We start from the raw sequence: 27,703 nt of genomic DNA on the forward strand, positions 1-27,703 counted from the left end.
CTTTGGTCTGTCTTGTTCTCTTATTTTCTGTGTTGCTTATTTTTATCTCCCTGGGTACTTCTCCCAAGACTTCTTAGCTCATTTGTGTTTAATCTTCCCGATTTGTCTACAGCCTTGGTTGCTCTAATCTCTGCAGGTCACGGTGCAGTTTGCATGTTTGTTACTCTTTGGCTGTTTGCTGCGATCAGCACATTTGATCATGGTTGAATTTACATCAAAGAAACACCTGACAAAGAAGCAGGCCTGATAATAGGCTCTAGTTTCTTCTCGGCAACCCAAACGGGTAGAGGCAGACAAGGGAACGCTGGCAGGATCACAAGGGAGTTCATGCTCTACTTTCAATGTGGCGTGCTTTTTTTCTCCCGCCTGATGGAGCACTGCAGACCCTGCTCCTGCTGTAGGTTCCCCAAAAATAGAGCTGCCACTGGAAAAGAGGAGAACAAGACGGAGGTGAGCCTTGCCCTTCTGCAAAACAAACCCACACGTGGGAAACTCTTAATTAACTAGAGAGGAGGAGGAAAAGACTCTCCTGCAGTTGCTGTTGTAACTGCAGAAGTGCAGCTCACAAATTACAGGTGCTCTTTCCCTGCAAGGACAGTTGGCTCAAATGCCAGGGTCAAGAGAGATGCTACAGTCACAGTGTGATTGTTTCCTGCTTCTTCGGAGTTGGTCAAAGAGGCTAATAAATTCAAGACTGGCTTCTCTAGCAAAACTCTTCAACTTAAGTGTCTAAATAGGGATTTTGCATTTGCTTTTGTTTGTAGAATTTATGCTGCCCAGACCATTTTCCCTGTCTAGAGTTTGCTGTTAGGAGCTTATTTTATATACTGGTCATATATAGTTATATATGGTTATTCACACACACAATGATAGATACGTAGAGATAGATATATGTGACATTTGATGCAGTCGGGATTATTCTGTGAGGTACTGGATGCTGTTTAGGTTGGTGCCAGGGTCCAGTACAGAGGTGTCTCACGAGTGCACCGCTCAGGGTTTTGCAGCACATGGGAGATGCTCATCTTCTGTGTTGCAGTGGTGTATAGGATGCTGAGAGGAAAACCAGTGGCACCACATCATGTCTCCTGTAGGTTTCACCTCCTGGTGTTCAGCAGCTGGTACTCTCAAGGCCTGCAGTTCTCCAAGAAATAAGTGAGTCTCTGGGCTCTGATTGATCCTGGGAGGCTGTGTGTGCTCGCCCTGCGCTGGAGACCTCTGACAAGGGGAAAGCTTAGCTTCCAAAAGGCTGTGAGGGGAGATTTGGAGCAAGGGGATGTCTTTGTTACTCTGGCGCAGCGTGCAGCAGCAGCTTTAGGATAGGAGGTGTGAAACCAGGAGTAAGTGCAAGCCTGTCTGTCTGAAGGGGAAGGAGTGTGTGTGCTGGGAGCTCCCCGCAGCTTGTCTCTCCTCCTGGAACACAGCCAAGGACTGCAGAGGTGCTGGCGTGCAGGAACCCCAGCTCTCCGTACTCTTCTGCACAGAACCAAGCCTTCTTATTCTTAATCATTTAACTCAGGTTAGCAATCCACTGCGTAAAACCTGGGTGTTTTGTGGGGCGCTGTAAGCTGGAGGGGGGAAGGGTTGAGATCCTGTGTTCTTTGGCTGAAGGACAGAAATGGTAGCTGGAGCTATCTGGTGCTAGAGCTCCCTGGGCTTCCGCTCTGAGTGCGCAGGGTTAAAAGCAACAACCCCCTTGGAGGGATTTCCAGCTCCTTTTATTCGAAGCAGGGTTGGAGATGGCTGGTTTCTCCCAGGTGTGAGTGCTGTTTCCCGGGAGAGCTGAGGATGGACAACCAGGACAACCCTTCGCACCTGACCCGCTGGAAACACCATTGCCTAAGGGACCAGAGGTGCCTTGCTGCCCAACTGCTTGCCTCTAGCCCCGCTGTGCCCCTGTAGTACTGATCGCCAGCTGTTCAGGGATTAAGGGTGCTCTTCTAAAAAAAAAAAAAAAAAAAAAAAAAAAAAAAAAATCAAACCTGCCTGCAGTGTTATGTAGGGACTCCAGTAGTCAAATGAACTCATGATAAATGGAAGTATTGGCTCATTAAATATTGCTTTGGATTTTGCCCTTGGGAAGGCTACAGTTTCATAGTGTAGTTGTGATTTGAGATGGTCCAAGTTCTGCTTTGGTTTTCTTTTTTTTTTTTCTTTCACAGATTTCTCTGGGTTCAAAGCTGCTTTCAGTTGCGAGCTGTTAAAACAATTTCCAGCAAACTGTCGCAGCCCATCCTTGTGTGTTTATGAAATAGCAAAAGCACCTTTATTTTGTTTTCTGCTGTTTCAAAACCAGGCTTGGGTGTGACATTTGTAGTATCTGCTCTTTGCTTTCTGCTGTTTCTGCTGAGGAGTGTGGTGGGACGTCTGGAAGCTGTGAATTATGAAGGCAAGCTGCGCTAAAGCCTGGCTTAATTTAAAAATACAGCAGTTAGAAAAACACATCACCTCGCTCCCACTTCTCCCCTAGCTCATGAAGTAATCATATTCTGAATGAATTTGAATGGATAAATCCCATCTATTTCTCTGGGCCCATGGATAGGGCGCTCTGCCTGTCCCAGCCAGCCAGGCTGTGTCCCCCAAGGCATCAAAACCATGGAGCAGTCAGTGAACTCAAGTATTAAACTCCCAGCAAAAGGCAAAACAGGAGGGGGGTAAGGCCATTCCGCTTTTGCTTTCTGGAAGTGCATATGGATGGCTGCCTTTTCTTCCTCTGTATCCCAAGGGTTTAACTCCTGGCTGCCCTGGGTCTTAGGTTTGCCTGCTGCCTGGGTAGGTGCAGCTACAGAGCACAAATAAGCAGAGGCTTCAAATGAAACAAATCAGGAACTGAAATGAGAATCTCACTGTGGCGTGGCATTAAATCCTTCAATTGCATTAGTCTGAGTGGAAAGTCAGAAACCTGCATCCCGAGATTAAAAATAACTGCCTTCATGAGAGCAGCGAGAATGCCCACTAATTGTTGGTTTACAGGAGAAAAGCAGAAACACGCTCAAAAATTGGCTCACAATAGCAGTTGCTGTATCATAATCTCCTGGTTCCTTTCTTGCCTTACTAATAAGAAGTAAGACTAATTTAATTTTTACAGCGTCCCAAATCTGTGGCTATACAATTCAGAGACTTAATAAGATTCTCCTGCTGAGCCAAGAAAAGCTTAGTGGTTTTTAGCTTACTTTCTTCTTCTGGGTTTCAGTTTTGGGACATATGTACAGTGCCTGAGACCTTTTTTTTTTTGCTTTTTTTTTTTTTAAAGCCTGTATTTCATCAGCATTACTAATGTCTCTGTTTAAGTTGTTATAGGTGTAAATTGGTTGTGCTGGAGCTGGGTAAAATCTTGAGAGAAAAAAAGGCAAATTTTGGCAAAATGAAAACATTTTATGAGTTGTTTAGATGTGCCAAACTTTTTTTCTGGAGAGAAAAGAAAAAAACCTAGTTTGTTTCAGCAATTTCCAAATGAAAGGCTTTGAGATTTTTTTCTTTGAAGCAACTTTTCACTTTGAATGATCTTTGGAGCTAACTTTTGTAAAGGGCTGAAGAGTCAAAGTGAAACATTTGTTTCAGTTGACCCCAAATGAATTTTTTTTTTTTTGAAACTTTTTTTCAGGATTGCCAGCGAACCGAAAAATCAGTTATTCACCCAGCTTTATATACCATATACTGATAGAAACTTCAGAGCACCCCAGTGACTGTTTATGTAGTGCAGCTGCCACTAAGCCCTCCATTTATATGTTGGTAAATTATTATGCTTCTCAGGGTTGTGTGAGATAATAAACCATCAGTAAGCGCCTGGTTTTTCTCCCTTGGCTTAACAAGGAGGCAATGTTTTACAAAATATGTTTCTAACTTTATTCTTGTTACGTGGCAGGTATTAACTTTGCTGGCCAATGTACAGTTGCAGGACCTGTTTTATGCAGAAGGCGCAAGTTAACTTCTTTGGAGACTTGGCTGTGTTAGGAGAAGGCGTTGCGTTAGGAGCTGTTTTAAAGCAGCGGAGTTGAGCTCAGCTTCGGGGATAGCTGTACTTCAAAAAGATAAGTGCAATGATCAAGCAAAAACAAAGCCCCTAATTTCAGAGTTAACCACAGTCAAAAAACACATTTAAAATGTGCTTTTCCTATGGTTACTCTGGGTGATAGATTATATATAACATGAAGCTATTTATTTAAAACAGGTTGTTTTAACCCTTTTCAGCAGGCTGCATTTTCCCTGTATAAATAGTTATCTGCAGATGGCGCAGGGCATTCTGGAACAACAGGGCCAAATTGCCTGTTTTACTAAAGCTGATGGAAAAAAGTTTAGATTAATTCCTGCAGAACAGAGACCATAACCAGAAATTGTTGGTCCTGCTCACCTGGTACAGATTGCAAGTCTGCCAGAGAGAAAGCAGTCGAGCTAAATAGGTTTGATCTTGCTGTTCATCTTAAATCTTAATTTAAGCTTAAATCTTGATGCCTCTCAGGTGAAGGCCTTTAGCATTTAGAACAGCCCAAGAAAACATGCTCAGTGTGTTAAGTGCTCCTGAGGTTGCAGTTTTTCCTTTGTGCCACTGTCCCACCAAGAACTTAGCAGCCAGCCAGCGTGCGTTTCAGTGCCCAGCCTTAATGCATAAAGCTGGGTTTGGCTGGGCGTGGGTGCTAGACAGGCTGGAGCTACCGTGCCCGCTCTGAACCAGCGCCAGGAAGGCACTGGCTAGGCCGGGATTAACTGGAGAGGAATTTTTCTTTTTTTTTTTTCTTTTTTTTTTTTTTTTTAATCCTCACCTTTGGAGAGCACTGGCCCTGGCTCAGGTCAAGGCATGAAAGGAAGTTGGTTGGAGCCAAGCAGATTCGCTGACCCCCCAGAAGCAGCCTGTGGACTGTGGAAAGGTCAGTTTTTCACCCATCCCTTCTGAGGACGCTTCAGTTCAGCAAGTCCCGTGCCCTTGGAGCCCTTCTCCTTTCCCCAGTCTTGCTCACTTCATCCCCTGTGCCTCCAGTCCCCCATGGGGACCTGTTTTCTAGGCTCCAGTTTGATCTCCGGGTGCCAGCTCCTGCCTGGAGGGAGCGGCAGCACGGCAGCCGTGCCGGGAGGAAGGTCGCGGCAGGAGCACGGGGTGTGGGAGGGGAGGCAGGAATAAGAGCTTCTGGCAGGAGGGAGCAAGCTGGGACTTGCCGCCTTTCCGAGCTCATTCCCAGGGCCGTACTGGAGAGCTGTCCCTCCGGCCCAGCACGTTTCGCTCTCTTTCTCCCCCACTCCTTTGCCTGGGATTACACAGTCCGGGGGTGTCTTTGCTTTCGGGTGTGGGACTTCAAACTGGTTGAACCAATTCGTAGCGGGTGATTCACTGGACGCGTTTCGGCCCTCGCTTTGTTCCCGCAGCGTCTGTCAGCAGCTTGCAATTTTTACAGACGTGCTAGCTGTCGTTCTGTATCGCTGCCATCCCGGGAGCCCCTGCCATGCAGCAGGCGCTGCCCCGTCAGGCAGCGGGGATGTACAAATCGTAATCGTACTCCTTCCTGCAAGTAATTCTGGGTGTCCTCGTGATCCCTGAGCCATTAAGTCGAGGCTTTTCAATAACCCAATTTGAGTGGCAGAGGTGATTCGGTGATTTTATTTTTTTTGGTTGCATTAGGGTTATTCACTTAGGTTGGACAAATGTAACCATCCAGAATTTGGTTTACAGTAATAAGCAGTGAGACTGGTGAGGCCACGCAGCATTTGGGGAGTAATCTGTAGCACTGGAGGGATGGAGGTGGTGTTTTGAACCCTGCTTAGAGCTGCTTCTGCTCTCCATATTTGAGGCTGTAGCCAAGTGGTGGGGGGGGGGGATCATCTAAACAGGGGTGGCCTTGCTGCCAGCATTGCTTCTGCCAGAGCTGTCACCTGCATCTGAGACGTCAAAAAGAGCAAACTGCAAGCTCAGCTCTTCCCCGGCTCCCCTGCCCTATTGCTTCCCTGAATCCTTTTCCTTCCCAAGGTGGGAGCAACCTGGCTCCTAGAGCAGCAAAATCCAGTTTTCCTTCCGTGGCTAAGGCAGCTGTGAGTCAGTGTCCTCGCGAGGTTCGTCAGCAGGAGGAACTGGTCTGAGGAACCGTGACAGCGTTGGAGCACAGCCAGCTCGGGTCTGTGCTGATGGTGTACCCTGGGCTTTGCTTTCTCCCTGTTTGACAGCGTCAGAGGGCAGGAGACAGAGCAGCTGCTGCTTGCAGAGGCCACTACGATCCACAGGTAACCCCCAGAGGCTTTTTGAGATCCTGGAGTTGAGTTGCCCCTGTCCTGACCCCCAAGCCCTTCCTTGGACAAAAGGTCCACAGCTGGGATCAAGTCTTGCTGCTGGACCTGGATTATCTCTGGGCTGTACTGGCCAGCCCCTGGGTGGGTTTTGAGTATCACTGCTGCTTCCATTTGTACATGTTTCCTCCTGGGGGATATGATCTGGGTCCAGACCCTGCTCTTGCTTTCATCCAGTGAAAGCCGAGGGCTGGCAGCTCAGCTCACCAGACCTTCCTCAAACCCTGGTGTAGCCTAAAGCGGTGTCCTTGCAGCTGTATTCACAGAGGTCCATGCCTGTAGCCTGGAGGGAGGTAAGATGTTCTGGTGCACCTGTGCCAGGTGGTCTGTTGCTTTAAAAATGGAGTTACGTACAGGACGGATGTTCCCCAAATTGAGAATTGGTGCTCCTCAGCCCCGAAATGCGAGCGTTACCTAGTCTCTCTCTAGCTGGGGGCAGCCATCAGTGGCTGAAGTGACCCTCGGTCCCATTCAGGGTGGCAGAAGCAGCTTCTTTACATTTGCTGGAGGTGAGAGGTGCGAAAGCAGAGGGCTTTGCTTAAAAATGCCTGTCTTGAAATTAATAGCCCCTCGCGTTCATGTTGTGAGCCAGCTGTCTGGCCTCACTTGAAAATGCTGCTGTCTACTAAAACAGCCAGGACTCAAAGCCCCCCTCATCTGTGGCCCCTGGGTTCACGGCCCCTAATGCTGAAGTTCCCCTCTGGATTTTTCCCACTGGGGTCTCCTGCTTTTTCCCCCGACTTAATTTAAGGTTTTATTAGGCAGGTCTGCTTCCCCAAGCTTTCCCACCAAACAGGGCAGGCAGGGAAAGAGATGCAGACTGCTTAGTGTGACAGCGCTGAAGGGTTTAGGAGGAAACCTTTGACTGAAGTAAGGTGCCACCTTGGCTGCAACCATATTAACCCCTAGCAGGCCTGAGGCAGGAAAAGGCGGTAGCAGGTGATGACATTAGAGCAGAGGGAAGGGGGTTTCATCCCTCTGTGCCTCCCACCCCAGCGCAGACCCCCCACAGCAGGCAGGAGTGGGCAGCAGGAGCTGGCTGGCCACGTTTGCTCTGCCGAGGGATTGCGAGCAATACAGTAAACTCCGTTTGGAGCAGCCTGGATAATCCCTGCCTGAGTATTGTCTTCTAGCAAACTTCCAGGGTTTTGTGGCTTTTTTTTTTTCTTTTTTTTTCTTCCCCTCTCTAATAAATGTAGAGCTTGGCACAAGCACAAAATCCATGTCATCCCTGCTCACACTAGGAAGGGAGACGTAAAGGCAGCAAGTAATGAAGGCTGTAGGCCAAACTGCGCAAAGGAGAGAAAGCAAGGGGAGAAACAGGGGGAGGGGGAGGAAGCCCAGTGAATAGGGGGAAAAGGAGAGGAAGCGGGAGAGGAAATAGTCCGGGGAGAGTAGCATGAGGTGGTTAAGGCAGGGCCAGAAGAATGGAAGGAAATCCTTGCAGAAAAGGGCGATTTGAAACCTGTTCCTTCTGTGCCCCGTGATGTGCCTTCCCCTGGCAGATGCTCTAGACCTGGAGATATTTGGGGAGGAACTGGCTGGCTTTTGGGGACTTGTCGGCTGGAAAAGGGAGAGGGAAGGAGGACAAGAAAGAAACCTCCCTGTCCATGATCCCAGAGGACCTGGCATACCCAGAGCATCAGTCCCAGAGGATGAGTTTTGGAAAGTCGGTATGTGTTCCCAGCCCACTGCCACACACAGGGCTCCGTGGCCACAGCACATGAGATCTTGTGGCTCCTTCCCCTTCCCTGGCCATCTCATTATTTGGAGGAGAAGGGGAGGTGGGAGGAAAAACCCATGATCTTGCTGGCCTGCTGCCAGTTGCTAAGGCAGTTTCTTCAAAAGGGAGAGGAGCTGTGGAAGGAGGGAGCTGCCTGGAGAGGAGGTAGACGATGCATGCAGGGACCAGGCGGAGAGAGGAGCCTGCAACAACCGAGCGATGGAGGCAGGCAGGACCACGGAGGCTCAGCGGGAGTGGAGGTGAAGGAGCCTGGAGGAAAGGGGTGAAGTGGAAAGGGGCAGGGAGAAACAGCTCCTTGCACAGCTCCGCCATGAAGCCAGCATCCCTACAGACCTGTCTCGGCTGATCAGTGAGCTCTGGTTCAGAGCAGCTCTCCAAAGCGTTGCCTGTGGCTGGAAGGGTTCTTTTTCCCCGATGGCTTTTCCCTTCTGTGGTTTCTCTGGCGAGTACAAGATGCATGTGGTCTGGGGAAGCTGGCTCTGCTGTGCGGGCAGGGCCGGGAGCGGGGCTCATTCCTGTTGCCAGCACCGGGAGGAACATGCGTCCCTCTGGGCCTGGGTCGGATATGCAGGTTAGATGCAGGGAGCATTATCCCTCCTGGGTGAGGGCACCTGGAGCACAGTGGGACAAGGGTGCCTTTTGCTGTCCCCTCCTTACCTTGGTGCTGCGTTTGAGTGTGTTTCTGCCCACATGGCATATACTTGAGCAGGGTTTGCGTAAGCTGGGTGACTGACTGGCCACAATACCCCAGTCTTCTAATTATTTGGGCCCAGAGAGAATCTTAGTGGCTGTTGTCAGCTGTGGAGTTGCTGCACTGGCTTGTGGCGATACTGAGCAGCAGTAGAGCTGAACGCAGACTTGGGCCAGCTCTGGGCCATCGCTGCCAGCCAGGAGCCGCTGCTCAGCGCTGCGGTGACTTCTCTGTCTGGAAACCCCACTCCTGGGGCACACTGGCAGATGCACCTCGGAGAGGAAGGGACTGTCCTTCAGTCCTGAGGGCACTGCAGACTCCTGTCACCCCAAGAAACGGCTAAGTGCCTTAGTCCTCTGGTGTGGTGTCGGTGTGAGATACCTCGTCCACCGCAGGTCAGTGCCTGCACTGAACCCCAAACCTGCTTTCTGCTGCCCCCCTGCGTAGGCGAGCTCGGAGCAGGGGCTGGTTGCGGAGAAATGCCTGGCAGCTGCCGGGGAGCCCTCGGGTCGGGGGCAGACACTAGAGGGAGATGCAGCTCATCGGCTCCCCACACAGGTACCCCATTTTAAAAGCCCACAGCAATGGTTGGCCCTTGCTGAGCTGGAAAGCTAGAGGGTTGGAGCGGGTGGGAAGCCACTCACTTAAGGAAGGGGTAAGTAGGGCTCTGTGTGTAGCCTTGACGTTTTGGGCCGGAGGCATCTCTTACTAACATGTCACAAGTGAGAAAATGAGCTCTTACAAGGTAGGTGGCAACAAAACTGGAGCAGCTTTGGGAGTGCAACAGTGGCATCTCCGTGTGTCCTGCATCAGGTCGATGCACTGACAACTGGAAATGTGTGTACAGGAGCCAGCAGTCTGTCGGTGCAGGGCGAGCACCGTTGTAGCCTGGAAGGGAGCGGAGCCACCGGGGAAAGCGTTCACGCTGTAGTCTCTCGGGTGCGTTTCACCCCTTTGAGCGTGGCGCTTGCTGAGCAGACAGAAATTCAATCCCTGGGCTGGCTTTAATTCTTCCACTTCTCCTTTCTTTGCGTTTCCAGTGCCCCATGTCCCCGCAGCCATTTGTCCCCGAGCGGCAGCTGGTGCGCAGAGGCCTGTGCCCCGCGCTGCCGCTGCTGGCTGCTGCGCCGGTAACATGAGCCAGTTCGCTGCAGCTGAGATGCTATGTGCGGCATGTCGGGACGGGGAAAACTCGCTGCTTTTCTGTCTGGTTTTTGGTTTGCTGTAAATCCAAAATGGAGCAGTCATGTTTCTGTGGGTGTAGGAGGCCGGGCAAAGCGTGTGCTGGGGGGGCTGAGAGGGGGGTGACTCATGTGCTGTGCACCACAGCCGGGGCCAGCCCAAACGGCACTCCCGGGCTGCGCTCGCTGCTTTATTGCCACAAAAGGCTTGAGCCAAAGACAGGGGCGAGATCTCCCTCCTGGCTGGCCTTGAAAGCGAACACCAGTCACCTGAGGGGGGGAAGAGGGCACCGATAAATGAAGCAGTGGATTAAGATATCAGATGTTTCCTGCTGGGATTTAATGCCCTAAAGGACAGTGCATTATAGGTATTAAAACTGGATAGATTCCGCTCTCGGCTAGCCTAGCGGCACCCAGGTGAGCTGCGCGAACTGCATGGCCCGGCTCGGAGCTGCGGCTCACGCCACAGCAGAGCGGAGCACCCCTTGGCACTCGTAGTCCAAGAACGGCCGCAGAAGGACCAGAAGGACGTGGCCACCGAGCGCACCTCTCTGTGTTGGGGACAAAAGCCTCAGGCCAGGAACAGGCCTCCCACAAGGTGAGGTTTCTCTTGGGAGGGCCAGCCCCGTCGGACTTGTCCCCCTGCGGGGAGAGACCCCTCTCCTGCTCACCTGTGGGGTCTGTCCCCCTTACTGTCCCCTTTTGTGGAGGGAAAGAACAAAGCCAGAGTTTATTTTAACTGTTTATTGTATAATATAAAACTACAAAAGTAAGACTGCTCATTTCCATGTACATTTGTCCAATTGTTTTTTTGATTACAGCCCATACCTACATGTGAATACAGTAATCTGGTTTCAGATGTATATGTCTGTAATATTGCATAGAAAAGGCACAGCTCTAAGGTCTGTGGGAGGGGAAGGGGAAATACAGCCTTTTTTCTTTTTTTTTCCTTTTTTTTTTTTTTTTTTTGACAATAACAAGCCCTGTTCAAACAACCATGCACTGAACATGTCACACTATTTACACCTTTTCCAGAATCTTAGCCTTTACAGGCGCTAGTATGGATTATGCTCAGAACTAGATAGGAGTCAAGGTTGGGATTTTATCTGCAATTTGTGTTTTTAAAGAGGTTCCAGAACTTGCATTAGGCTTATTTTCAGAAAAAGAAAAAGTGCTTATAAAAGAACTAATTTCTTCAAAAATGTTCAGTCTCATTAATTAATAGCACTGAAAGCAACTCGCACAGAAGCAGGATACTGAAACCTGATGGGGGGAAAAAACCCAAAACAAAACCAGAAGAATCCGAGTAACAAGAACAAAAAGTTCATGATGTGCTGGAGTGAATTAAACCATTGTCAGACAGGACCCATTACAACTTAACCAATTTAATGGTGATAAAAGTGTAAACTTTGGATTCAAAACATTGGTTTTAAACTACCCAGGCTATTACCACACAGCATTGAGGAAAAACCAAATTACCTTTCACAAGGTCCAAATTTATTCTTAGCGATTGCTTCAGTCGGTGGCTTTTCTGTCTTGCTGTTCTAGCTGGCTACAGGGAAGGTGCCAGATTGATGCATTTATATAGGACACTGCTTGACGATGTTCTCCTGAGGAGGGAAGTTCCCCTTCCTTTGCACATAGGGCTGTGTGGTCCTGTCGGGCTCTGGAAGGGGACCTGTGGTGTCCAAGGACGGGCTGGTCAGACGCACAGAGCAACGCGGGTAGCTTGAACTCGAGCAAGCAAACCCTCTGCCGCACGTGCAAAGTGCGGTCGTGACTTCTTGTCTGGCCTTACCTTCTGGCAATGAGGTGGTGTCAGCTCTGTTGCAACTTCTGGGGCTGGAAGTAACATCCTGCAACCTTCTTCAGCTGTCCAGCCCCAGGGACTTCAGCTGGGCTTCCCGTGAGTGTTTAAAAAAAAAAAAAAAAAAAAAAAAAAATCACCTTTTTCAAACATTTACCAGGCCAGCATGATGGAGGTGACTGCATATGCTCCTGTCTCCTGTTGCAGATTCCAGCAGAGTGATGGGGGAGGCCAGTCTCAAGAAGCTGACAGGGTAGGAGCCTGACTAGGACTAATTTTGAACATCAAACTGTCCCTCATCCATACCTTTTTTGCATATTTCAAACAACCAGACCCATATTAGAAAAGGGGGAAGGCAGGAAAAAGTCATGTGAACCATGCATATCCTGACTGGAACTCAATTAATTTTCTCTGAATCTGGCTCCCATACCATTTTTCATACAGATTTACATTCCTACAAGAGAATACATTCCTACCATACATTCTGTACATGTTACAATCCAGATGTTGTTAGCTTCACAATAAAATAAATATATTTACAGAAGGAAAAAAAAAAGAATAAATAATTTATGAAAAACAAAAAAAATCACTTCAAATCCAAAGCTCTTATTCTGCTCCCATCTTGTCACTTCATTGCACATTAATGTCAATCTCCATCCCTGGTGTAGGTCTCAGAGACGTTCCATGCGTGGCTGCTGTTAGGACCATGGCAAAGGCCATGCTGGAGACCGGGGAGAAAGCCACAGCTGAGCCCTTCCCTCCGTAGCCTGCCGCGGTTACAGAGCAGCACCAGCCTACTAACCTTTTGCCTAGTCCCATAAGTCAGGTCTGTTTATGCCCTATGGGATTCCTGTAAGGACTCTGCCATAGGATATGCGCGTCGGCACCAAGGATACATAGACGTTGTCTTCTGAGTGGTAAAGTGGATTTAGAGCTCGTCTCCTGTTCTGCGGATACAAAACTTCAACTAACCCTGCTTAACAGCACAGCTCTCCAAAAATGGCATTGATGTGAACTCTTGCCTAGCATATGGTATCTGTTTAAATGCATAAGTAATAAAAAAAAAAAAGGGGCAGCTCCAGCATACTGTAAATCAGTTTTTAACCATGGTAAGGCAAGTGCTTACCAAGTTACCGTGTGAAACTGTTGATGTTACCAGGTGCCTACAGGTTTGTGCCAGACACACTACCCTTGCATATTAGCCTTCCCAGTTACTCCTTGTACAAGAGGTGCAGAATCGGGCAGGGCTGTTTTGTTTTCCTACAAGGGCTGAGCAAGGTCCAGTCACTGCTGGGTGCTGGGTGCAAGATGGAGCTGTCCCCCCTCCTTCCCCACCCCCTCACTTCCGATGGTCCCTAAAGCTACACTTGGTCAATGGTTTTCTCTTTGAAGCAGTAACTTACTCTCCCCTGCCCAGTCTGTGTAAGGAAACAACTGCAAATCCATCAGCACCCCACTGCTTCACTGAGTTTGGCTTGGAAAAAAGAAGAAAGCAAACCCCCACCCCCTCAGCCAGTTCCCCCCATCAGCCCCACATCTCACCCTGGCAGATGAATTAGGAGCCAGAAGTGCATTTCGTAACTGTACATGACGCATTTCATTTTGATTAGGAGTTCCTTCATTGCAAAACATATTTGCTTTTATACTGTGTCTGTGTGCATATCTGTTACATCTATCTAGCTATATACTAATAAATATACATGGCCTGTTTTAAAGTGCCAATTTATAAAAAGCCGCCTCCTTAAAAGGCAGACAAGACCCAATTTCATCCATGACAAGAAGGGAGCAGAATTGACTGAACATTGCCAAATGACGTAAAACATAATTTAAAATTTCTTAAATAAATATAAAAGTTATTCCTAAAGAAGCCATAGGCATGTCAACAATATAGGTTGTAACCGGCGCTCAACAGCTAAAGTACCATTGAAAAACTAAAATGCCATAGCAACTTCAGCAATAGGCATGATACATCGCAAACTTTTTTTTTTTTTTTTTTTTTAAATTAAATGTACACCACAATGAACTTAAAAAAAGCTATTGGTGCAGTAATGAGAAGACTTCTCAGGTGTTACGGGGAAACGGGACCATGCATAGAAAGCTGTGTCTGTATATTCATTGTAAAACGGGTCTATAAAGTGTAAAGCAGGTAACACAGTTGATGCAAGAAACCAACCCTATACGAGATGCCAAGGGATGTAACACGACTGGCTCCAGTTTCAACAGCAATGGATATTAAAGCAAGTCCATCCAGTGCAGTTAAGAGATGAGCTTCACTGCAGTAATACTGAAGTTGCCTTTTTCAGCACTTAGCACAGTGAGGTGGGGAGAGGGAAGCAGAAATGCTCCAAGAAAGGGTGAGTGTATGCTGTCAACGCCAGTCTTCTGCCCGCTCCGCCCGTACGCCCGTCGGTCAGGAAGTGGGCAATGGGCACGTTCCCCCTCAAAACCATTCCCCGGAGCTTCGGGTGAGGAAGTGCTGATCTGCCGCCATGTTAAGGCGCTCCACGTCACGCGGGATGGACGCCCCGGCGCTGGGGTGGGGAGGCTGCAGCCGTGGTGGCGCTCAGGACCTCTTCGGGTGAAGTTCCACAACTGTTTCCTGCCAACTGCTTCACATACGTGTTGGAAAAGGACATGGCTCTAAGTTTCAGGAATCACAGTAGTGCGCAGTGGGTACAGCAGGGAGCAAACACTTGTGAAACTCCTGCAGAAGCAGCTCCAAGCCCTTTCTTAAAGCACTTTTTTGTTTGCATTCAGGGAAACCGACTGCAGGCTTATTTGATCCAATTTTCTCTTTTGCACCATACACATATAAAACATTACAACTCTGTATAAAAGTACAAGTGGTTCTTGTACATCTGAATTATGCAGGAACTATGTGAGCAAATCCTATCAAAATAGCTATTTTTTTGTGTGTATAAACAGCATTTGTTTTTAGAAAAAACAATATCATAAACTGCAGAATCTGTACAAAAATATAAAATAAATTTGGGCAGCAGTTTCTAAACAGCCATGTAAATGCAACACTTAAAGAGGAGCAGGTTAATGCCTCCAAAAGGCTGAATTGCTAAGTCAACCTATACAGGGCTAAAATGGTATTGAGATTATCTAAATAATAAAATTTTTTACCTCTTGCAATAAAACTTATAGAAAAAATAGACAAATATGCACATGCAATTTACAGCTTTCCCCAACATAATCCTTGTGCTTAGCTTTTACAATTTTTTTTCTTTTTTTTTTTTTTTCTTTTTTTTGTAATAACATAACATTGTCTACAATACATATTCTTTCCTATACCAGGATATTCGGTCTTCCTTGAGGAACCACTTTAAAAAAAATACATTAGAAGTGGTCATACATGGATGAAGGCACTCCAACTCTGCTTGAAGCAAAAACTAGTGTGATCCTTTTCTTTTCAAAAAAGGCAAGCAAGGACGCATGCACAGTGCTGTGAATCGGGGGTGGGAGGGACTATGGAAATACTACCAAGTGTATATACTGGTACTTAAAATTAAAAAACAAAAAGTTGCTATATTTCTATATTTTAAGACCCAACAAGCACCTCCATGATGTGATCCAGTTCTGTGAGGTCCATTTTGAAAGGCTGATTTGGAGTTACTGGTTGACTGCTGTATGGAGCGAGAGTTTTTAGGAGCTCATCTGCTGAGACAGGCGCCATTTTTGACGCAGCCCCCGTGGCAGACGTGCAGGGGTCAAAATCATACATGGATGTATCAATGTCAGCAAACAGAATATCATCCAGGGTCAAGTCTGTGAGGAAACCTGTGGAAGTTGTTATCTCAAAGTTGCCAGGTAGCGAGTCCATGAGTTTTGATTCGGCCGTTCTGCTCTCTGGGAGGCCCTCGGGCTTTTGAACGTTGGACTCGCTGGGGTGGTCTTTAGAGTCATCGGCTGCTGTTTCGGCTGCTACTGCCTCTGCGGAGGTAGGTGCTGGACAAAGCTCCTCGATTTCGTCCAAGGCTGAGGAGAAGCTGTCCTTTACTGGTTGGAGAGCAGGAGGTGGTGGTTTTGTCGGACCATCGTGCTGGACAGTCGGGGAAGTGCAAAAAGTGTCGTCCTCAAGCAAAGAGGCTGGGGTGAGGCAAGACTCCAGGGGCGTAGTGCTTACGAAGTCAGTGGGGAGAAGGGGCTGGGAGGCGAGATGGCTGAACGCCGGCTGGGCCTCGCGGAAGTTGTCGCTGAGAGGGTCGGCGGGCTGCGAAGCGGTCACGAACACAGGCCTCAAGCTGCCTTCTTGTTTGAGTTCTTCCTGGATTCGCCTCAACATGTTGTTAATTAAAACTGTCTTTTGCAAGCTTGGCTCGGTTAATGGCCTGTGGTTATAAAGTTTCATAAGGGAAATGTTGAAGATAGTCTGACGCTGTAAGGTGTAAGACACCTTAGAGGGACCGTCAGTAGGAGACACCACTTTGCCTTCCAACCCATCTTCATGCTCGTCAAACTTCCGCTTTCCTCCTTTCCCCAACATATATCTGAAAGGAAAGAGAAGAGACCAATGAAGCCAGCAAAGCTTGAAGCCTGTTCTTCCCACCTGAATCACCATCCCAGTCCATCTACTCCCTTGCACATGCAGCACGGACAGAATGGCCGCTCTCCCCTCCTCGCTTACCCCTAACAGTCACAAGTGGAAATCTGTCCACGTAAATAACTCACTCATGGCCCACGGCAGCGTGATTGAGGAAGCAGAAGCCGCCTTAACACAGTGCTGTAGCCCATCGTGTTTAAGCACAGCTATACTGGTAAATTCCAAGCAGGAATTCAAACAGCTTCTATAAAACTCAAGCCCTTGCACGCTTGGCAGCAAATTTCACTCTTGCGTACGTTGAGCATATGGTCCCCAAATATCTGTACGTAGGTGCGCAAGCTACAGATACCATACTGAACTTTTGTTCAATTTTCCTGCCTGATGCGGTACTATGCATGGGAATACAGACGTAATACACCAAGGTTCTTATAACGAATTTCCCTTTTTATTCAAAAGTGTGCACACAGGGGGAAGGGGAGCAAGGCTCAAGCAATTGTATACCGAGAGAAACCTTCCTGGTGAAGTCGGGAGATTCAACCTTTTAGCACACCAGGATAGATGCATAGTTGACCTCGTGGGTTTATTTAACGGATCACCTAAGGACTAAACTACTAGAGCAGGAAATGCAGTTATTTCACTCGGAATTAGATAAATTACAGATGAGGATGATCCACCAGGTCTTTTAGTCTGATCCCCAAGACCATTCTCTGCACTATGCTCTGCTGCTGCAGCCAGGGCCTTCAATCCTGACAGTGCCTGGGTCCCAGTTTGAGGATGGGAACATCTGCCTCAGAAAGCTTCAAAGGAGTTTGGTGTCTGAGCACCCCACTCCAGGAACTGGGCCCCCAGGAGCACCCCTAGTTCCACACTCTGAATCCACATGGGAGCGTGGGCCCTGCCTGCCCCTTGCACTGGCGGGGGGGATCTGCTGTGTCCCCACCTGCGCATGAAACAATGGCAGCTCTGACAGAGGGCTGGGGTGGGCTGTGCTCTCACCCCCTGCTCTTCTGGGTATGGGAAACATTTTCACACTGCGGTGTTTGAAATCCTTTCCTCAGCTTCTGACTGGCTAAGGCAATGCCAACAGCCTTTGCTTCCTCCCACAAGACTTTCAGGAGCTTGCTAGCCACAGATAGAATAGCTTTTGCACCACAGCAAGGATGCATCACTCCAGATGCACCATTTATCTTCACTTCTCTCCCAGCAAAGCATGTTCCTCACTCAGGACTACATCCATGTCAGGTTTCATTTGAGAACAAAAGAATGCCGTAGGGCTTTCTAAAGAACAAAAATCAGCATAAATGCATGTGCTTTTCTCCTGGTCAGATGGCAGATTTTGAAGAAGGAAACAAAGGGAATTTTACCAAACTTGCCCCACATCATGAATCATTTCTGAGCTGAGAGTAAGTAGGGCAGTTCAATCCCCAGTGCTGTCTCTTCCAGGATGTTTGAGAGCACCTGGAAGTGCTCGTCTACACAGCACAGTCCCAGCCTCATTTTGTCACCATTATTTTTGTGACACGAAGATCCCATAAAATGCAGAAGAATGAAGGAATCGCTGTGCTGTGACAGAGGCACAACCTAATGTTATGCATCTGAACTGGGAGGGCATTAGGGTCAGAAACCCTCTGCCCCACACCACCACCCACCTTTGGTGAGTAGCCAGGGTTTGGTTTGGTGAAATATCCACGATTACTTGGGTGAAACAGCACAGTCCCTGTGACAGGCACTTCTTTCAGTGCTTGTGAGATGGCAGGTTCCCTATGACTCTCTTCCCCACTACCTGCATGGACCCAGTTTACCAGACAGGCTGTTTTATCACATCTAAATCAAAACTAGAAGGAGCAGAGGCCGTTAATACACTCACTTGCCTGTCCCATGGGCTGCATCAAATCAGCTGAGGAAAAGTCCTGCGGAGATGGGTAGGATCGCAGGCGTCGCAGAGGAGTAGCCCACGTTTGGCCTGCTTCCACATATTAGGGCAAATGTTTGGCTTTCCTCTCTCATTTCTCCAGGTAGAGTGGTGAGGTGCTGGAGCCCTAACCCAGTTGCCCTTTTAATAGGATCAGACAGCTCCCTGTTTATCCCTGCATCCCTCCCTCCATTTAACAAAACGCTAACAAAGTGGCATGAAGATTTCTGCCTCATTTTTAAAAAAAAAAATGGGAGATGCTTTCCAGCCCCAGCTACCCAAAGAGAAGTTCCAACAGACATATATATCTTTAACACCAAACCTGACTCCTCTTGTATGAGCTTTATTACCCAGCTATCGTCTAGGAGACAAAACTTACCTTCCTTATTTGAGTACAATTCCCAGTTCCCCCAATGGGATCCATGCCTGCAAAATGACTGCACCAGGCAGGTCTAACACCAATTTGATTGTCATACACCAGTTCTGCAGACAGACAATGTAGCTAAGGACTTGCAAACATCCCCAAGACTCGCTAACAAACATTTAAAAGCGAAGAGCCTTTGCAAAGTGGGAGAGAGGGCAAAAGAAGCCAGGGTTTCAGTGCAAAAAGAAAAGAGCTTCAGAAAGTATTTGCTGGATGTTAAAGCCAAAATCAGATTGGGTGAAGTGAGCCTCTTCTAGTTAAAAATAAGTCCCAAATCCAGATCATTTTCTAGCATATTATGCAATTAAAAAAAGAAAGGCGGGGGGAGGGAGCAAGCTAAGCAGAGCTGAGGAACGGGTAGGCTGCCATCCAAGCTCCTTGGCCAGCTACCAGCGATCCCCGCGCCTGGAATCTCGGGTGAACAAAACCCCTGAAATTTAGCACTACTGCCGAAGTCTGGTTTTTCTCTGCTCCCTAGTGTCACTTCCATGGACTACTCCAGAGCTGTGCATGTGGGTTTGGGGCGTGAGGGGGGGGTTTGCTGTTCAAATGTTCATGACGGACACGCTTCCTTCCACTTCGGACAGATAGAGCAAGAAAGGGAGGACCAGGCTAGCAAGAATCGAAACCCCTGCCCAAGTCCAGCACATTTTCAAGGCAACAATGGGTTAGGAGGAGAGCTAGCAGCTTTCCGTCCCTTCCTACTATCTCCTCCTCCTGAAAAAAGACAGACTCTGTCCTAAAGACATACCAATGCTCCTTCTGCAATGCTCTATTTAAAGGAGAAATTTTTAAATGGCTTGGGGACTATGAGAGTTTTGAAGTTTGTCAGGCTCTGCCAGGAATGTATAAAAATATTAACCGTACAAAGCAAACCTTTTTCCCTGTGATAAAGAAAACAGACCATTCGGGTGGCCATGCTCTGTTCCCTGTGCTCAATTATTAATTATTATTGTCAGGGGACGTCAGCAGACATTTCGAATGAACCCAGTTGAGCCCATCTGCATCCAAGATTCAGGTGCTGGTAGTTAAGACATTTTTTAAGCTGATCAGTAAGAGCTATGGAATCATTAGTAAACACAACAATAACCTCACTACATCATCTTCCAGGAAGCTTAGAAATGATTCAAGGTTTCCTTTATGTATGACTGTCAAGCTTTCACATCTCACTCGATCTTCACATAGCTTGGTTCAGAGCTTGTCCTTTTAAAAGATGAAATAGTTCAAGCAACTCCCAATTTCACCTACTAGCTTTTCAGCACAGCTTTCAGTTTCCTTTTCCCCAGTAATGCTCTGTGAAGCAGGTTTAACCATTAAAGCAGCAAAGCAGGATGCCAGCCTAAGCAAGGGGGTTTTATTCCCCCAAACAGGGGGCTCAAATGAGCACCGCTAGACTCTCAGCTTTATAAAGTTTTATTTTATTCCCTTCTCAGGCATGCAAATGGGAATTGTAAAAACATTTTCCTCCAGTTTCCATAAATCACTTTATTCATTCTAAGTAAAGCAAGGAGGCAGTATCTTTTTAGACCAACTGATAGAGTTGGTAAAAACAGACATGCTTTCAGGCTTGCAAGCCTTTCTCTGGATCTCCATAAAGGAATTTTATAGTTTCTGACCATCAGAGCTTAAGACAACATTGCCTGTTTGTTCTTTACAGTTCAAACCATCTCTTCCTGCCTTCAATCAACAGTTTCATGCCTACATTAAAGAGACCGATGTTGTACATCTTAGATACTGAACAACATTAAAAAAAAAACCCAAGCTATACAATACCAACATTTGATCTGGTTCAGTTCTGTTCATCTCAAAAACTTTGCTCCTAGCCTTTCCAGCCACAGCTCCTGCTGGGAAAACGAAAACGCCAAACTTACAGATTGGGTTGGCCAAAGATCAGTACAAAATAAGATATACCCACACCCTCCCAAGTGTCAGAAGACAGAGTTGGCCTACCAAGTCATATGGCCATAATGGGGACAGCAAGACAACATCAACCCACCAAAACACAAGACTGGACAGGCAGCAACAAAGGGTCACGTCCACGGAGGGTCTTTTGTGCATCTATTTTGGCTGAGCAGCAATCCCAGCCAGATGTATTTCTGCTGCATTTCCATCCATCTGCCAGCAAACATAATTTTGGGGCCAAGCGTTAAAAGCTGAGATGGCATGTTGCTTTGTTGTTGTTTTAATAAAGGGTGTTGCAGGGTTTTGGTATGCAAGTTAGTTTTCAATGTTACTTAGGTATGTGGAACCAGAAAGCTGAAGAAAGGCAATGGAAAAACTGCATTTATCCAGGGATTGGGGCAGGGGGAGTTACTTGGAGGTCTTCCTCAATATTATGCACCAGTTGGCTCCTGCTCTGAAAGACCCAGACCCAAAAGCTGAACCATTGTTGCTGAGATTCAACTTGCTTTTTTGCCCATTTAGGGCGATTGCACGCGCCTCAGAGCCAGAGAAACCCTAGCATTGTTTGGGAGTTGGCTTTTCTTAATTGAAAAACAAAAGTAATATATATTTTTTTCATTTGCATGTCATTTAGCTTCCTTTTATTAGCTCTGCATGCTCTTCAGACAGAGCTGGAAAAAAATGCAGTTGGGGCTCAGTAGAAGAGATAATCAGTCTGGAGCGGGTGGTTCTCTGGAGTCAACCATCATCGATTAAACACAGAAAAGCTTGTGCAATGCCTGACTATGTCTCTGAGCCCACTTAGTGACGAATCCTTTGCTCTCCAGAGGACAGAGGTATACACACATCACGAGAGAAGTATTGTATTTATCGATTGTACTTAGGATGTTATACTTTGTCACTGCTGGACTATTTCTGAAGTCTTTAATAATTGGGAGTTCGGCATAGGGAAGCACTAGAAATGTAAAAACAGAGGGGAAAAGTGATTTGGTTATCTCACCAATAATAAAAATACCCTTTAATGTTAATTCTCAAAGCCTTTTAACAGTTTAGTTTAAGATGTCTCTCAAGACTGAGGGCTTCCCTTGGAAATCAATTCCACAACCCGCTAGTCCCTCCCCACTCATCAAGGCAGACAGGAAGGAAAAAAGAGGAACCAAACACCAAAAGGGACAGCAGAAAAGGATTTTTAAGAAGTCACATTTCCACTCACATATTTACGCCACCCTATCAGTAGGCCTAAAGGATGAACAGCTTAATACAGCAAGGTTCACTTCTAGAACAAATGCCACGTTGCTGAAAAAGGTAAAAGCATCAAATCCCAGAGTCCACAGGCAACCATTCCTCTCCACACAGCCAAATGCCAAAAACCAGACGTGAACAGCAGGGGCTCATGCAAAAAGTGGAGTTTAAAGCAGGACTGGTTACTTTCTGAAATCTTGGGTAATTAAAACCACAGGAAAAAGAGAGAGAGAGAGAGAAAGAAAGAAAAAGGCAACTTGGGGGAATTAAAATAAAACACTACTTCACACATACACGTGCACAAACAAAAAAAAACAACCCACAAAAAACACCCCCCCCCCCATAAAAGCCCCCCAAACCGCAAAGAGAGTACTGAATTTGCACGTGTCATTCCCAAAACAAAGTTTCCCAAACTTCAGGTGTAAATGAACCCCACCAGGGTTTCTCGGAGACTCTATCCAGTAAATTACGCAAGCACCTTCTGTGTCACTTCTGGCACATGAAATATTATTTTCCTCTCCTCCATCCCTCACTCCTCATCTTTGAGGGTTGCATTGGCTGTATTCTGGCCCAACGGTAGTCAATGAATGTTTTGTTACTGACTTCAGCAGGACCAGGATTTGGCATAGATAGCTGCAGGACCAAAATAAAAAGGCCTTTTGTGCCAATTGGGTTTAACTGGCAAGACGAGGGCTAGATCCTCTGAGCTAGCAGAGGCAGGCTGGGTTGCCGTGAGGCATTTCAGTGCTGCTGCATCCAGCCTGAGGGACCACCTGAACTTGTAACCAGTCCCCACGACTTCAAAGCATCTGTCCCCTAGAGGTAGGGAGGCAAGCAAACAGGTAAACCTCTCTCTCCCCATCCCTGTTTCCACATCCCCAAGGCCATGGCAGAGAGATGGAGAGCAGCCACATCTCAGGAAGACCCCCTCGGGGCAGGACCATGGGCTCAGCCACCGCAGAATGATGCTCCTTGGCCTGCAGGATCCTGGTAAAGCAGAGCAAACCTGCCCCAGCAGTTGGGAGCCAGCCTGCTCTCTGAGAGCGCAGGCATCCTCCTCCCATTCAAAGCTGGAAAGGAAGAGAAACAGTGGAGGGGAACGCCAGTATAAATCTGGCACCCTCTCCTAGCCTCGCTAAAAACAAGGAAGAAAGCTCAACAGCCTCAGTGTCGAGGTTTAACTCCAGGACTAGAGCGAATAAGCAACATGGACTTTCAGAGGCGACAGCCACAGTGTGATAAAAATCACCCCTCCTTTAAGATTTCATCTGTTGACACTGGGGTCTTTAAATCCTGGCACAGCAGCATCCCCAGGAGCTAGTACAGCATGTACCACGCAGTAACGCACGGCTACGTTCAATATGCTGCAGCTGGCTCGCAATTTGTACACTGACGGGTGGTGTGGGTTTTTTGGGGTTTTTTTGTTTTTGTTTTTTTTTTTTTTTTTTGCAAGGCTGCTTCTCAGGCTCTGATGCAGATTTTACTTACTCGAGTGTAGTGCGTCCATGTTGCCTGGCTAGAGAGGACTCCTGACAACTGCTGCCTGGTAAGAACTGGGTCTCATGTCACATGTGAGTTAAAAAACAAAACCCCCAACACTAGACAAGAGGTACAGGGAACAGAGCTGTGCTGAGGTTTCTGTCCTCTCCAGACCCAGTGCTCAGACATTCCCCATTTACAAGGTTTGTTTTCCCTGACACTTACATTGTACATTAATTCTGGCAGCTTTTTTTTTTTTTTTTTTTAAACTGAATGAGGTTTAATAAGCACTTACAAAACTCTCCTTTAGAGCTATATCAAAAAATTGGCCTCCTGGGTAGCTCTGTGCTTCCAGAGAGTACAGGGAATTGTTTTTATGTTTGCAAGTCTTCGCTGCAAGGCTGTTGGTGCCAGCAGTAACTATGAGTGGCAGGTATTTCTCCTGTATATTTTATAGGGACCTAACTCTTCCCATCTCCTGTGGTGGATGGGTGAACCTCAGCTCTTCCAGAAGAAGCAGAGGCAAGCAAAGCTGCTCTGCACCCCACTCCTGCATCTAGCAAGGCAGCTTCCCTCTCCCTACAGAAATGCAGCCTTAGCCCCCTGCTTTAGGCACCCGCAAGTGAAGATTGGGGGAGAGCAGTTAGCAAGCTGAGTCACAGGGGTCTCTTCTAGTCTCAAGTTAAAATTGAAGTAAGAAAGGAAACCATAGTGGGTGACTTTCAGAGGCTAATCTAAGCAGGAATTAGTTAGGGACTGTGCAAGGATATCTCCTGGCAAACACAAGACAAGACATCAGAGGAAGCTCAGACTCTCATTTGCGGAGCATCTGAAGTCATGCAGCTCTCACAGGGGTTGACTTTGGCATTCGGAGCCTGGAGTCCCCAGGTCCCCAAAGGAGTGTCCATGTTAATCAGAAAGTAAGGTGAAGCCTTCCCTAGCAAATAAGCAATGCAATTATAAAACCAGTCAATAGTGTAACGCCAGCCAACGTGTTCCAGCGATATTTTGAAACTGTAATCTGATCCTACTGTTTCCATCCTCGTGCCTTGCCTGCTCTCCCTTGTTGCATACTGTACTATTTGAGGCCCAGAGGGCAAAGCAAGCTCTTGCTGTTTGTTAATGATCAGAAACTGCGTTTCGAGCAAGAGCTCTATGTGCACCACCCACACTACTTTCTTGATAGTTTCTTAAACTTGCAGCCCATGGAAGCCCTGCTAGAAGGCTCTCTGAAAAACAAAAGTGAGCAAAACAACCAAAAACATGACTACAAACTCCACTTCTGCCTTCAGTTTCCAGCTCCTTTTCACCACGCTAAAAAAAGGCAAAGCCACAGTCGAAGGCAATCTCCAACTCTGTAGTGTGTTAAGTCTTGCAGGAAACATATGCTTCTATTAAATTGGAAACAGTTTCTAATGCTGTCAGTTTGCTAAATGTAACATGTTCCCTTGGAAGAAGTGGAGCAGTTTTAATGTTTTTGACTAACTGCACACACCAAACAGAGTATGTCTGATAAAGCTGGAATGGGCTCCAATAAATATAGCTTAGAATAAATTACTGCCTCATTAAGTAATTGTTTGGAAAAAGGAGAGCAGGTTTTCTAGATTATAGCTGTGTTATTAAGGGTGTTTATAATATTAGGAATTCTATCAGGGTAGCAGAACATAATGCAAGTTTAAATCAGACAAGCACTTGTTAGCTCGTTAAACCATTAAAGACTACCCTGGCAGAATTAGAAGGTGAACAAGACTGCACAGGTTCTGTATGTGGAAAGCTAGCTAGGCATATTTCAAACCAGCTGGGAGGCTGAAGTCGAGCAAAAGCTCTGAGCAACTCTGACAACTTCTTTTCAGTACGAAGCAAGAGGGGGGATATAGCTTTGTAACATAAGAGGCCTAGAAAACATTTATTCAAAATAGGTTTTATTCACATACAGGAAGGCACTTGTCTTTACTGGAAAAAAGAACAGGTTTGGATTGATTGCCCAGCAGAAGTAACTTCTATCTCAAAGGTCTCACGCAGCCAAAATGCCAATTCTCCAATGTTCTGTATCAGACAGGACTTCCCATCCTTACAACAGCACCCAGCAGATGCAAACAGGACCCCAGCCAGCCCTTTTTTGGTCTTGTCCTTAACTGGAAGTTTTACGAAACAAGCTTTCTATGACCGCTAATGCTGCCTCAGCCCTTCACAGGCTTGGTGCTGATGAGGCCCCGCTGACCACCAACCCCAGCGGTACCTGCTTTGAGCCAGACCAAGGTGGAGGATTCCCCCCTTTCCCCTATCAGGAGCTGTTTTGTTAGGGTTAGTCACTGTGGGGAGAGAGATTTTCAGCAAGATGGCAAAGCTGCCCTCTCCCTCAGGTCACCTCTGTGCCAAATCCTCTTTACATCCTTCCCCAGGATGGCTGCATGCACCATCTACTCACAACAGCACCCGTGCTACCACACAGGAGCCTCCTCACTGGGGATCAGCTCGGCTGAGATTCTGTGCTTCCAAGAGCCACCCAAAAGAGCTGGGCTGAGGTTATTCTGAAATTTGGGTCTCCACGTGGCAGCGTTAAGGAAGCAGCCAGGCCTGCCAAGCATGAATCAAATTATACTGTGCTGTGTACACACAGGCTGAGCAACTCTGCTGCCAATATCAAAAGCTCAAGGACTAGGAGCTGCATTACACACCTGGGTATCAGTAGTAGGAAATCAGAGCTGCAGTAAATAAAACCAGACACAGTGCTAGGCCAGATCCTCTGACTTTACTACGTGATTAGCTGATTATTCAGCAGACTCTGCTTGTTGTCACCCGAAAAATATGCGAGGGCTTCTACGCACAAACCTCCCTGGGATCAGCCAAGAAGCTCCCCCTGCTCCACATGGCTGTTTCTTTTCACAAGTCTGGCAATCTGGCCCTCCTTGCACAGGAGCAGGAGATGCTGGTCCCACAAGCAGGACCACGGCACGATGAAATCTCCCCACCAGTGGGCAAAGAGCCACGCTGGAGCCCATGCGCGCAGCTCCATGCTGGGAGAACCAGAGCCATAATCTCTTCAAGAAGTGGAGCAACAGCAATTAAGACAGCTGTGTACTGCTTCAGGGCCCAATTCAGCCAAGGGCTGACTGCCTTCCATTTCTTCCTACTGCAGAGCCGGCAGGCATCAGCACAGTGAAAGCGCTGGCTAAAAAGAGGCACCTTACTTGGAAATTAAATTCAAAACAATCTGAAAGAGCTAGCGCGGCCACCAGAAAGTGACACAGGCTAGCAAACACACGCTCCCTTTTCACTGCTAAAATTACACGCCTGTAATGACAAGATGCTACTGGTCAGACTCTAAGGGAGAATGATGAAATAGCAAGACTGACTATACATCCCTCCTCCCCTGCAACATCGCTCTGAACAATAGATTATGGCAACATTGTGTTATATTGTACAAGACATCTCTATTGGCACATGCATGTCACGGCCCAGCTGATATTTTTAGCGTACATAGGGACTGAGTATTGTAGACCCATCTTCACTGGATGTGAGTGATTCCTACAAAGGTTAATGAGAATTGTGCGTGCATCCAAGAGAGACAAGACCCCTTTGTGTATAATAAGAGAGAATTTCTCTCACATAGGTATAATTACTTGGACTGAATCCTTGCTTTCAAGCATATCGTAGCATCTTTTCCCCAAAGATACCTTGTTTTTCCCCCTTGTCATAGACCCTTAATAAACACATGGGGGAAAAAATACCCATGCTACTGTGGAAAGAATTGAATGGTTTGCCAAAAAGTAGGTTATTGCTCTGAAAACAGTGTTGAATAAATTATCACAGTCAAACTGAAAAGCAGTGAATAGCAGGGGGGAAGAAGAGGAGAGAAAAAAAAAAACCTCTAAAGAAATGTATACTGCAAAATGCAACATACATCCCAGCAATGACAAGTCATTTTAGTTTCTGGCCTGCAGATTTTATTTGCTAACCAGTTTCTCGCTACTGAGAGTTAAAAGAGGAGGAGAAAGGTGTTTCCCTGGCATTTTTTAAAGCAGCTATGTAGCATATGAGTTGCTTTCAACATTTTTGCTTAAATGAAATGAACACAGCCCTGCAAACAAATATATTCTGTGAAAAAGCACCCACTCACCCCCAAGTTTCCCTTAAAGAGGTGGAAAAGCTGTTGGATATTTCTCCACCACCAGTGAAAACAAAACAAAACAAAAAAGGTAGTTAAAGTTTGACATGAAAGTTTGCTGAGACGGTGTTAAGTGATGTTAGACAAGATGATAACTGTTGGCCTTTCAGTCCAGTATACTAAAGCTCTTGCGTTTGTTGAAATACAGCATGTGTTTTCACGTCCTACGAAGGAGCCTACTGAAAACTGATAAAGTGAACTTTGGCCAGCCTTGAACTATTCTCAACCTGTAACAGCTACGAGTTAGAGACGAAAGAGATCCCATTTTTCGTGGCATCTGCTTGATTTCACAATAAAAACTACTACACCAAAGCGATACCCTTTAAAACAGCCGCCACCA

General features: G+C 47.0%; 1 protein-coding gene and 1 long non-coding RNA gene across 8 annotated transcripts in view; one reads left to right on the top strand and one right to left on the bottom strand.

Annotated features, from left to right (window-relative positions):
• The first annotated feature begins 1,999 nt into the window (after positions 1-1,999).
• On the top strand, positions 2,000-10,578 carry LOC115344733. Of its 2 annotated transcripts, XR_005932961.1 has the most exons (3): positions 2,000-4,862; positions 5,954-6,204; positions 7,773-10,578. It is a non-coding gene; the product is annotated as an uncharacterized LOC115344733 (long non-coding RNA). The 2 variants fall into 2 exon arrangements; XR_005932962.1 differs by lacking the exon at positions 5,954-6,204.
• Positions 10,579-10,612: 34 nt separating this feature from the next.
• SERTAD2 (SERTA domain containing 2) overlaps positions 10,613-27,703 on the bottom strand; it is an 86,184-nt gene continuing 69,093 nt past the window's right edge. For 3 of the 6 annotated variants that reach the window (XM_030022623.2, XM_041125258.1, XM_041125254.1), the window contains exon 2: positions 10,613-16,183. In XM_030022623.2, the coding sequence (XP_029878483.1) occupies positions 15,235-16,179 (945 nt within the window). In that variant the 5' untranslated portion in view covers positions 16,180-16,183 and the 3' untranslated portion in view covers positions 10,613-15,234. Of the gene's footprint in view, positions 16,184-18,103; positions 18,505-18,527; positions 22,926-27,703 lie in introns of those variants that run through there. The other 3 variants (XR_003924628.2, XM_041125255.1, XM_041125257.1) reach the window with 3 other exon arrangements.

Source organism: Aquila chrysaetos, chromosome 8, assembly GCF_900496995.4.
Source record: "Aquila chrysaetos chrysaetos chromosome 8, bAquChr1.4, whole genome shotgun sequence".
Taxonomy (NCBI): Eukaryota; Metazoa; Chordata; class Aves; order Accipitriformes; family Accipitridae; genus Aquila; species Aquila chrysaetos.